Genomic DNA, 12,888 nt, shown 5'->3' on the forward strand with positions numbered 1-12,888 from the left:
TCTTTTCCTCTCCTTTCCAGCCCTACTGCTACAGGAGGAGCTAAACACTAGCATTAGCTATCTTGTTAGCAAAAGTACGTTAACTTTAGCATGTAGCTAGACGTATCACAAAAACAGTCTATGTAGGAGTGTCAAACATGTGGCCCAGGGGCCAAAACCGGCCCTCAAAGTGTAAAAATTCCAGAGAGGACATTAATTACAGATTGTAAATTAGTTAAGCTGTAAATTTGAAATAATTTCTGGACCATGACAAGTTGTTTTGATCATGAAGTAAAATACTAGATTGTTCACTGATTTGTGTTATTTTGTGTCTCATGTTGTAATATTTTGTCATTTTTGTTGTTTTTTGTCTGTTTTTGTCTGACTTTTGTCATTTTGTTTCCTTTTTGTCTCGCTTGTGTTTTTGTCTTATTTTGTGTCATTTTATGTTTTGCCTGTTGTTTTGTGTATTGTTTTTCCCATTTTGTGTTTTTTTTGTTTCACTTGTCTTTGTCTACTTTCATTTTGTTTCTCGCTTTTGTCATTTTTTGTCTTGTTTGTGTCATTTGTATAATTTTTTTGTATATTTTTTGTTGTTTGTCCATTTTTTTGTTGCTTTGTAACTTTTTTGTTGAATTTGTAGTCTCTTTTTGTTTCAAGTGTTTGTCTCATTTTATGTATTTTTGTCTCTCATTTTTGTCTCTTTTTGTGTTTGGCTATGTTCGCTCTTTTCTGCATTGTTTTTGTCATTTTGTGGGGTTTTTTGTCTTGCTTGTGTCATTTGTTTATTTTTTGTCGCTTTGTAACTTTTTCTAATTTTTTCTCTCTTTTTTGTTTTGTTTTGAGTCGTTTGTCTCATATTTTGTCATTTTTTCCCTTGTTTTTGTCGTTTTGTGTGTCGTTTCTGTAATATTTTGTGTTTTTGGTGAGATTTAATTTTGTTGTTTTAATCACATAGTAAAACACTATATTGTTCAGTTCCAGATATCTGTGATAATTTGGAGTTGTGGTTATTTATAAGTTATTATGCTGTGAATTTACTGGTCATTTAGGAAATGGCAAGATGATAAGGCACTGTAAAGGTGATAAATTTGGACTGATTCTGTTTTACTTAAATTTTGAAAATACAATTTCTACAGCATTTGAAATGTTCCTGGTCTAGAGCAACCATGTAGAACTGATTTACTAGTTTTCTGGTCTGTTACTAGTCAATTGCAAGTCATGGCTATCACCTATCAGCTTAGTAAGAACCTCATGTTGTGCATTGTGACTGTTCACTGGAGGGGGAGAGGCTGTGAAACCATACATCCCTGTTTTCAAGTGCTAGTTGTCAAAGTACACAATCCAAAAGTACAAAAGGTTCCACACTGTGAAAAATCTCCAAGTGTTGGTAGGAAGCCAAACGTGATTGCAAGAATGGTAGTTTGAGAGGCAGAGAACAATGCAAGACAGTCCTAATGAATCTGAGCAATCCTGGTGCCAACATCTCAATCACACATGACAGCAGACACTGAACAAAGCTGGTTTCCATGAACACACACCAAGGAGGACTTCACTTCTACAACACGGCCACACAAGCTCACCTGGACAAAGCAGAGAGTTTTTGGTGAGAGGACACTGGAGCTGTGTGGACACAAACGTGATTTATGTTCGGCACAAGAAAGGAGACTTATTCAACCCCAAAAACCCTATCCCCATGATCAAGCACGGTGGTGTGAATGTAATGCTTTGTTCGTGTTTCTCACCCCATAAACTAGTAAACAACATCATGAGAAAAGAGGACTACATTAAGATTCTGAAGGAAAACATCAGGCAGTCTGCAGAAGAAACTTGTAGTCAGGAAATGAATACCAGAAAATACCATGAATGCGTTGGAACATCACAGCCAGAGTCCAGGCCTGAATCCTACCAAAAATCTGTGAATGAACTGAAGACCAGAGTGATGGCAAGGAGGACTTGGAGATCATAACCAAGAGGATTGGAGGGGGGGGATCCAGTGGAGAAATGCAGAATGACTGTTAGCAATTATAAAATATCACAGATTTTCCAGACATTACTTAAAAAAATGGTAGTAATAATTTTACATCATGACTTTTATACACTTTTTAAATTACAAATAAATAAATAAATAAATAACTCAACCATGTGTGAGATCCTAAATACTTTTGGCCTCAACCTTATACACAGTTGTAAATATAGTTATTGTTAGCCAGCTAATATTAGTGGTCAGCTAACTTACTACAGCCAAGGAATGAAAGCAAGCATTTGCACTTAAAGTGTAAATGTTTCTTTGTCATATTATGGCAGCTAGATTACCAGACATGTTATTTATTTTTTTGTTAACCTTGTCTAGCAGTAATGTTTTTGTTGTTTCTCCAATGGCTACTCTAGAAAGAGAGAAAGAGACCCCAGTGGCTTTATGTTACTTTTAATTTTAGGATTGTTAATATGGCAGGTGAGTGGTTGGGTGCTGCTTATTGTGTACATTTTATTTAGAATTATTTTTCTAGCAAAAATTTAAAAATATGCTACTTCATTTGCTCACTTTCATGCCGACGGAATTGCTTCAAAAATATGTAGTGAGCTGTGCAAGACCTTTTAAAACCTTCTGCACACCTACAAATCACCCACACAGGTATTTTCCGATATTTACTTATGTACACGTTCGTGTCACAGTGGGTATTTGCAAACTGTGCTTGACTGACATCTTGCTGATTTAAAGTTTAGTTTTGTTACACCAAGGTGGGACCTTATATCCTCAAATTATCATAAAATTTCAGAATGACTAAACTTTATTTCCTTCATTCAGGCAGGATTTATTGCAGAACTTTTGTATACCTACTAAACTGGCGACTGGATGTGTAAGTGACAGTCTGCTGAGATGTCTCACTTTGGCATAGTCTTATCCAGCAGGGGACAGTCAGTGTCCAGGAGAGGTCACTCTTTCCTCGAGGCAAGCCTTATAATAACTTTTCTGCATTAAGCAGCAAACAGTCCTTTAGTGTTCTCCTTCAGTTCCATTTAAAAAGTTCAGGTTTACCATTCTCCTTTCTCTCAGACTGAGGTAATTACCAGATCTAAATAACCTTTTAAGAAGCAGTGTATTAAATCAAAGTTATGTACTAAATACATGTACTGTCTCTTTGACACAGCCTCTGGTTAGTTTTGGGAAGGAACATGTCCTATTGAGTACTAGATCAGTTACTTTTCAAAGAGATGGCACCGTTAGGTTTAATTTGGTAACATGCAAACATTTTGTTCTGGTTGTTCCTTTCTAATGCATATTGGCTGCTAGCTGAAACCTGAAAGCTGAAATGAAACCTGTGCCCTTGAACACCACTGTGCCTCTGACTTTGAGCTACTAAAATACAGAAGGATAAAACTTGTGCAATTATAGTTTAACTATATCATACAAAATCGTTACTGGAACATTAGCTTAAGCGTGATTTTAATGTACATTTGTTGCCACAGCCTGTGGTTCACTCTTGTTGTAACTACAGCTGAAGTGCTGACTGAATATTAGACACGGTTTATATGTTAATATACTCAGCAAAGTCTCGCTGCTTTTTTTTTTTTTATCTCTGTTCCTTTTTGGAATTTCTGGAGGTTTTTGATCCTCCCTCTCCTGAAACTGTTTATAACCTGAAACTGATTAAAAAGTTTCAAGTTCACTTAGGTCTCCTGAAACTGCTTCTGCTGTTCTCTGATTTATATGAAGGATGATGAGTGGAGGTCAGCATTCAGAAGTACAGTGGGTACAGAAATTATTCAGACCCCTTGAAATTTTTCACTCTCTGTGTCATTGCAGCCATTTGCCAAAATCAAAAAAAGTTCATTTTATTTCTCATTAATGTACACTCAGCACCCCATCTTGACAGAATAAAACTGAAATGTAGAAATTTTGGCAAATTTATTAAAAAAGAAAAACTGAAATATCACATGGTCATAAGTATTCAGACCCTTTGCAGAGACATTCATATTTAACTCACATGCTGTCCATTTCTTCTGAGCCTCCTTGAGATGGTTCTGCTTCTTTATTGGAGTCCAGCTGTGTTTAATTAAACTGATTGGACTTGATTAGGAAAGACACACGCCTGTCTATATTAAGACCTTACAGCTCACAGTGCATGTCAGAGCAAATGACAATCATGAGGTCGAAGGAACTGCCCATGGAGCTCAGAGACACAATTGTGGCAAGGTACAGATCTGGCCAAGGTTACAAAAGAATTTCTGCAGCACTCAAGGTTCCTAAGAGCACAGTGGAATTCATAATCCTCAAATGGAATAAGTTTGGGATGACCACAACTCTTCCTAGACCTGGCCGTCCAGCCAAACTGAGCAATGGTGGGAGAAGAGCCTTGGTGAGAGAGGTAAAGAAGAACCCAAAGATCACTGTGGCTGAGCTCCAGAGATGCAGTCGGGAGATAGGAGAAAGTTCCACAAAGTCAACTATCACTGCAGCCCTCCACCAGTCGGGGCTTTATGGCAGAGTGGCCCGATGGAAGCCTCTTCTCAGTGCAAGACACAGACACAGAGTTTGCCAAAAAACACATGAAGGACTCCCAGACTATGAGAAATAAGATTCTCTGGTCTGATGAGACCAAGATTAAACTTTTTGGTGTTAATTCTAAGCGGTATGTGTGGAGAAAAGCAGGCACTGCTCATCACCTGCCCAATACAATCCCTACAGTGAAACATGGTGGTGGGAGCATCATGTTGTGGGGGTGTTTTTCAGCTGCAGGGACAGGACGACTGGTTGCAATTGAAGGAAGGATGAATGCGGCCAAGTACAGAGATATCCTGGAGGAAAACCTCTTCCAGAGTGCTCAGGACCTCAGACTGGGCCGAAGGTTCACCTTTCAACAGGACAATGACCCTAAGCACACAGCTAAAATACCAAAGGAGTGGCTTCAGAACAACTCTGTGACCGTTCTTGACTGGCCCAGCCAGAGCCCTGACCTAAACCCAATTGAGCATCTCTGGAGAGACCTCAAAATGGCTGTCCACCAACGTTCACCATCCAACCTGACAGAACTGGAGAGGATCTGCAAGGAAGAATGGCAGAGGATCCCCAAATCCAGTTGTGTAAAACTTGTTACGTCCTTCCCAAGAAGACTCATGGCTGTACTAGCTGAAAAGGGTGCTTCTACTCAATACTGAGCACAGGGTCTGAATACTTATGACCATGTGATATTTCAGTTTTTCTTTTTTAATAAATTTGTCAAGATTTCTACATTTCTGGTTTTTTTTCTGTCAAGATGGGGTGCTGAGTGTACATTAATGAGAAATAAAATGAACTGTTTTTTTTATTTTGGCAAATGACTGCAATGACACAGAGAGTGAAAAATTTCAAGGGGTCTGAATACTTTCTGTACTCACTGTATATCAGTAGACCAGCAGTGGCTGATGAAATAACTGTAACACCTGTAGGCTCTGTAACTTATTCATGTTATTTATGTTTCCAGAATAAGTATAATGCCATTTTCATTTTATGACAAATAAGATTTTTTTTGCTCTTTTTAATGCATATTGATGTTTAACTGTCTTATATTATTGAATTTAGAAAAAAAAATTAAACACTTTTTGCCTGTTTAAAATTTGTTTTGGGTACATGATTTTGATTTGAAGGTGTTGCATGCTTAAGTGTTAATGTAAGACAAATTTTTAAAACCCTTCTTTACACAAATCAGTTAGTCTTGAGCAATTCGTAGGATAGCTCCTGTGTAATTTACATACAAATGAACTTTGGAGGCAGTTGGGAGCATAACAAAAGGGCAAGAAGAAATCGAATGATTTAGTCTGAGTACAAATAAAGTTTAAAAAAAAATTCCAGCTTGATTTGTGGATCTGCCAATCTTTCCTGCATCTGTCTACTGAGGTGGCCTCAGTCCATCAGCTGCTTCTCCAACTTGTTGCCACAATATGCAACCTGAGGCTCGTCGGCGTGGAAATGACGTGTCTCCGCAAGTTTTTTGCGAGCCCATAAAGGATGGCCTGTCCTCTCCCTGTCACACCGAGAGAGAGAGAGAAACAGCGAGAGAGCAGAAGTGGACTGAGTGTGACCAGAGAGAAAGAGCAGGGAGACGCGCAGGGGCAGAGAGGCATTGTCAGCTTTGGGAGAGGAAGAATACTGAACAGTGACATCAGTTCTAACGCAGACACAAAGTGGAGGATAAAACAGTAGAGCATCCCCTCTGGGTCTGTGGGAACGGAGCTATCCGGGGGACACAAATGTAAGCGACGCGCAGGGACACTCAGCTGCAGAGAAACCAAACTGGCTTCGCTCTTAGGATGCAGAAGTCACCAGTGGAAGATGCGAACTTCCTCTCCAAATTTTTCTTCTGGTAAGACATGTTTCGTCTACATCCCGATGGCAAGGTGCACGCGCAGCTCCGCGATGGAGACCACATCATAATGAAAAGATTGCGCAAAAATCACATTTTTTTTGGGGGGGGGGGGGGGTTGAAGAAACTTTAGACAACCATGAGTTTTAGTAATTGAATAGAGCAGTATTGCCGCGGTGATATTTGGAGATGAATATTATGGACATAAATTGTTCAATAAATGCAACAGTTGCTTATTTGTCTGCTGCTACACAGTTCGAGGTTTGATCGTGATGCATGTAAAAAACGTTGAACAAGTAACAAAACGTGGGTGACTTGGGTTACTTTGTTAGAAAAATAAAATTTAAGAAATGAAGAAAATGATGTCCTGAAGCGTAAAACCCGCTAGGAAGTGCAGTCACACTGGCATGGACTATGGTACCTGTGTCACTGAGAGAGAAACTGTCTTTTACATCATGCCTATGTGAATAGTAATTGCAGCAGAAACCTCGCTTAATTCCGTGTGTAAATGCATGTGGCGTTTTAAAACTGCGCAAAATGTGGGTCGTGGTCCGTTGAGGTTTGTTCTGGAAGGTACTCTCAGGTGGAGGTGGACGCTCTTCAAGGTGTTAAGTCATCAGTGTTTGTAAAACCTGCTTAGAGTCATCGACATTAATTAGAGCCTCATTATTAACCTGGATGAGAGGAGTCAAGCGTTGGTCAAGTTAACAATCTTTCAGTTAAGTCATTATTTTACGATGGATATTAAACCTAGTACTATAAATTGCATGGTTAAATGTGTTTGTTTTTTCTTTGTGATATTTGCATATTACCTGCCAAAAAAATGTACATCAGTGTTGCTAATGCACCGATGCAGTGTGTCCCTCCTCCTTTCACCGATGAAGACTCTAAAATAAGATGCCCACTTAAAAAAAAAAAAAAAAAAAACCAGATGATATTATGTCACTTGGCTGGGAGAGCCTTTCTTTAAATGATTCAGTCACAGATCCTAGCAAACATCTGACTTTACTCCTCTGTCATTAGTCTGTCTGAGACCTCAAGGATTGTTAGATTAGCTGACAACTAACACAAGTTTACATTAAGGGTTTTAGACACTCTAACCCTGGCTTTTATGCCAAAGGCTTAGCCTCTTACCAAACACAACCAAGTGCATCTTACTGTCGTCTATCAAATGTCCTCAACAAATTCTAAAATGTTTATTATGTGTTTTTATTTACTATACTATATTTACACAGTGCCACCAAGATGCAAAGAACAAGATCATGTGTTCTTATGTTAAATACTGTCTATTATCTATTTTTCTCTTAGGCATCACAGCTTCAAACAACTGATGTTCAATAATCTTTTTAATGTGTGGTTTTCAAACAGGTGGACATCACCGCTGTTGAGGAAGGGCTTCAGAAAGAAGTTGGAGCTGACAGATGTGTACAAGGCTCCTTCGTTTGATTCAGCAGACAACCTCTCCGAAAGACTTGAAAGGTTTGTGCACCTCAGTACACTAACTCGGGACGGTTAGGCCATGGTCCAGGCTCATAAGGAGATCTGGTTTATGACAAAAGGTCACAATTAGTTTTCCTTTCATTCTGCCACCTGATTCAGTGACCTTTACAGCTTTTCAGAGTAAGCCATGACACACCAGGGATCATTCTGGTGTTGTTCCTCCAGGTCCCCAGTTTGATAAAGTAACAACTGATTAGTTTTCTTTTCACTTGACTGTTCAGTATGCCATAGGACGAAACATAGTTTGTAATAAATTAAAACGTCGTGTAGGCTCATCAAGGGGAAATGCAAGTAAAATGCAGCTATTTAAAGAAGCTTTGTTTTTATGGTTCACATGGGAGTTATCTGGCTTGTGTCAGTATTTAAAACAAAATATCAGCTGAATTGCATAAATGTTGTCTTTTTGTCCTTGAAGTATAAATGGTACATTGCTCAAACTGGGATGTCAAATGCCATCATTATGTAAGAGAGGTTGACACAAACATGAGACTTGCACCTGCTTGGTAGTTTGATCAAAAATCAAAATGAAGAGTTCGATTTAAAAATAAGACTTTCCATATGATGAAAACAAACACTTAGCTTAACCTTAAAGTTATTAATTAAGGTGATTTGCAAAAGGAAAAAAATTCATACTTTGCTATGTCAGCTCCTTCCTCTGTAAACAGCCTATTTTTTATCATCCCTGCAGACTTACCCACTGCACATCCATGCATTCAACTCCTGTTTAGCCATATCCCCGAAGTATTCTCAGATCTGGGAACTTCACTGAACTCACTACCATCATAGTGAAACCGGTTTGCAATAACTTTTGTTTTGTGGCATTGTCCTACAGGAAGTAGCAATTACAAAATGGTCAGCTGTGGCCATAAAGGGATGCGCATGGGCAGCAGCAATACTCATACAGGCTGTGGCATTTAAATCATATTTGATATTAAAGGAATGAAAACATTCCCACGTAATTACACCACTACTATTGACACAAGTTGGATTGGATTTATGCAGCTGAAATCAAATTTGTAGCCTACCACCTACTTGCTAGCTTTCATCTGTCTGGTTTTGATGAGCCTTCGGCCACTGCAGCCTCAAAATTCTGTTCTTTGCTGACAAGAGTAGAACCCGAGGTGGTGTTCTGTTGTTGTTCCCTTTCTATCATAAGTTTCAACAACCTTAGATGCTTTTCTGTTACCACAGTTGTAAAAAAAAATGGTTACCTGACCTACTGTAGCCTGTCAGCTTCAAACAGTTGGTCATCCATTTGACTTCTTCTAAGCAAGGCAAGAAGGGTTTTTTCATACCACTCTGAGTAAACTGTAGACATTGTTCAGTGTCAAAATCAAAGGATAGCAGCAATTTAGAAACCCACCTGCCTCCAACCAATAATGTCACATTCCAAGTCACAGAAATCACATTTGTTTCCCAGCTCTGGTGCTTGATATTAATATTAGCTGAAACTCCATCCCTGGATTCTCTAGATACTTGCCTGAATAATCAGGTATTAAGTAAGAAAGGCAAAAGTAATCCTTTTAGTGGGGCAAAGTAACGCTCGCAAACAAATCATCCATCTAAAATTTCAGCTGAGAACATCTGATTTTATTAGCATTTTTCAGCAAAATTCAGCAAACACAGAGACAGAAAAAACATTAGCAATTCAGCACACATTATTCCTTTATAGCTGCAGACATTTTGGTTTGTCATATTTGGAAAAGCACAGGTGCACCTATGAAAGTGAAAAATTACTCCTCATTTCAGTGGCCCATTAAAGAAGCACATATAAATAAAAATAAACGGAATGTGACTGTCATTACTGACGTTATTTACAGCATGAGCCTACTCTCATGGTTACATGTCTGAATGTTGTAAGCTTTACTCCATTCTAGAGAGCTGGTTGTGAGACATTTAGAGGAAATGCATTAGAATCACTAACTAAAGTGCATTCTCACTTTATACCATGCACAGAAAATGTCCAGATATGTAATCATTACCTATATGCACTATGTCATTCACATAATCTGATAGTATGTGCAGTACTGCTGGAGATCCAATATGTGCGTGTAACGTACATGAGGATTAAGTCCTTTTATTACAGGTAAATTTGTAGACAAGCTTCAACCTAGAAATTTATAGCCTTGATGTTTTTCACGTCACCTTTACACGTGTTTACAGTAGCAGGCCATGAGTCATCCTCTCTTCAGAGTCAACTTAAAATATGGGCCGGCATTTAAACTGAGCTAGACATAAACCAAACCTGTGTGTGCCAACAAACAGCCAGGCAACACATGATGGGCAAGGTTAACTTGTATTTTTCTACTTAAAAATCTGTCTTTCACTTTTAATTTAGTCTATTTTTTGTCTCATTATTTCCCTCTCCAAGCCACTGTTTCTTACTTACTCTCGACCTGCTACTCTATCTTATGTGTCTTTTTCTGTTTTTGCCACTGTAGCCACAAGCTGCCAGATGCTTCTATTCTCTTTTGCTATAATCACTTTACAGACCTGACAATTAATTGAAAATCTCGAAATTAGTTAAGTGATGACTTTAAACTGGTATTACCTGTAATGGTCAGCCATGGCAACACAAGCGCTATGTGAATTCTGCAAATACTGTCCTCCTCTGTTCTTTTTATGTCTTTTTCCTTTCTGACCCTCATCTTTTCTTTTCCTGTTTTTGTAGCAATAAGCAAATGTTGTGTCTTAGGCAAGTAGTATCTTCTTTTAAAGAAAGAAGTTTGATGTTATCCCAGAGATGAAATACTCGTGTTTCTTTCTCCTTTTTATTTTTTGCCTTGCTTAATGATCACAGCTGTGTCCTACATTGGCCTTGCCACTCTGGTCACCCAGGGGCCCACGTCACACTGAACAGTGCCAACAAGCCAGTTAATGTACATTGGTGTTAAAAAGTCAACCTTTAGAAAGGGCCCAGTGTCCACCAGGTGATAAATGAGCAGTGGTTGGCGATTTTGCTTTCATTATTCCGATCAGGCAAACAGTCTGTTCACATTCCCAGCCTTCTGGGAATGTGAACTTTATCTTCCATTAAAGCATGCTGCGTACCGTCAGCCTTTTCATCACCTTCAGTTCACCTTAAGTCACTGAGGTCTGCTGGCATGAAAAGGATAGAAAGAGATAGAATATACTACTTAAAATCTCCATTTTCAGTCAAATTTAAAGCATTGATAGTGCTGTTATCAAAAACCATGGTATATACCCTACAGTTCAAAAGTGTGGGGTCACTCACACTTTTATTCATGTGCAAGCATAATGGCACAAGGCTTTTCTAATCATCAATTAGCCTTTCAACCCCACTAGCTAACACAATGTACCATAAGAACACAGGAGTGATGGTTGCTGGAAATGTTCCTCTGTACCCCTATGTAGATATTCCATTAAAAATCTGTCGTTTTCAGCTAGAATAGTCATTTACCACATTAATAATGTCTAGAATGTATTTCTGATTAATTTAATGTTATCTTCATTGAAAAAATAACTATTCTTTCAAAAATAAGGGCATTTCTAAGTGATCCCAAACTTTTGAACGGTAATATATATTTTTATTTTCTGTGTTTTTTTTGTTTTTTTTGCTAGGTAAAATATCCATGATGTGGTGTTTGCTGGAGTCTAGAAGGCACATCACAAGTCAGTCCCTCCAGGAATTCGTGATGTTGCGATCGCGCGAATTCTCGCGAAATCAACTTATCTCTGCGAATTTTGCGCGTGCTTGCAATTTTGTCCAATCACCGCAACTTTCCCGCAATTTTGGCCCGCCTCCTGTGAGTTCCATTAATCATAGCAGCTCCCAGCGCAAACGTAATGCACGTACGTCACCAAATTCACTTCCTTGTTTATGGTTTGAAGATGCAGACATGTGCGATACTAATGTCTCTCTTTTACCAACAAAAATTACTGCTGAAGACCGTGATGAACAATTAATTCACTGATGTTTTTCACCAAAGCGGAGCTCAACTGTTTTACAACCATGCAATATTGTGGTGGAATACAAAAAAAGAAAAAAAAGTCATCGATTGATACACACTTTTTTTTAAACACAAAACATATTAGAACGGCTGAAATGCGGACAACAGACCAGACAAATCACCATGATGGAAACTGTTGCATCCAGATCCATTAGAGCACTGAAAGAATGAGGTCAATTAGATTAAATTATTCCACCAAAGAACACGGCGGAGTTATGTGATGATCAGCGTGTGTGAATCGTTCCTCTGTTACCAGCATCACTCAAAAACGGACTCGGGATTTAAATGAAGTTTTCAGGGTCGGTCAGAAATGACACCAAATGATTAGACTTCGGCAGTGATATGGCTTAAAGTTTGGATCCACAGATTTGTTAAGGATTCATAGCGGCACAGCGTCTGATAGCGGCACGGTAACCATGGCAACAAGTGAAAGCTACCTCAGCGGCCCGCTGACGACCACATGACTGTGATCCTACTACAAATCTACCTCTGTGGACGTATCGGAAATGACACAAAGAACAACTGATTAAATTGTTGGGATGTTTCTGAGTCCCACCAATTCCTGTCGCCTTCTGCATAGTTAGGTCACGTCATATTAAACCAGTATCTGGCTGCTGCTAATTTCCCACCATGGTGTGCCAGCTTTTGTGGAAATGGGTTGGAACGTTAAATAATTAATTTCGGAATAAATATTGTCAATTACAGTGTTGAAACATGTTCTACAAGCTGGAAAAAATGCAGCTTTTTAGCAATTGTCACTTATCTCCCGCAATTTTATCTCAACAAATAAGCTTAAAACATCGCAACTTTTATTGCAAGTTTTTAGAAAAGCTGACGCGAATTTAGGCATTTTCGGCCGCAACAATCACGAAAAATGCCTGCGAAATCCTGGAGGGACTGACAAGTGAAACAAGCTGTCAAAACCATGGCTGGTAGTTTCTATGTTGAAACTGAAATGTACTGATGATATTCTGAAACACTCAGATTCAGACTTTCAGGGTTCATCTGAAACAAACTCGGGACCAGCCCTTATTGTTGGTGTGCTGGTATGCTTGAGCTGCAGCGAGTGGGAGGGGTTGATGCAAAGAGAGGCA

The 12,888-nt window shown here is 38.9% G+C and overlaps 1 protein-coding gene across 1 annotated transcript in view; it reads left to right on the forward strand.

Moving 5' to 3' along the window:
- The first annotated feature begins 6,238 nt into the window (after window positions 1–6,238).
- cftr (CF transmembrane conductance regulator) overlaps window positions 6,239–12,888 on the forward strand; it is a 62,308-nt gene continuing 55,658 nt past the window's right edge. Inside the window, exons 1-2 of the mRNA XM_022208476.2 lie at window positions 6,239–6,323; window positions 7,692–7,802. Of these exons, the coding sequence (XP_022064168.2) occupies window positions 6,271–6,323; window positions 7,692–7,802 (164 nt within the window). The 5' untranslated portion in view covers window positions 6,239–6,270. The remainder of the gene's footprint in view (window positions 6,324–7,691; window positions 7,803–12,888) is intronic.

Source organism: Acanthochromis polyacanthus, chromosome 8 (genome assembly GCF_021347895.1).
Source record: "Acanthochromis polyacanthus isolate Apoly-LR-REF ecotype Palm Island chromosome 8, KAUST_Apoly_ChrSc, whole genome shotgun sequence".
Classification (NCBI taxonomy): Eukaryota; Metazoa; Chordata; class Actinopteri; family Pomacentridae; genus Acanthochromis; species Acanthochromis polyacanthus.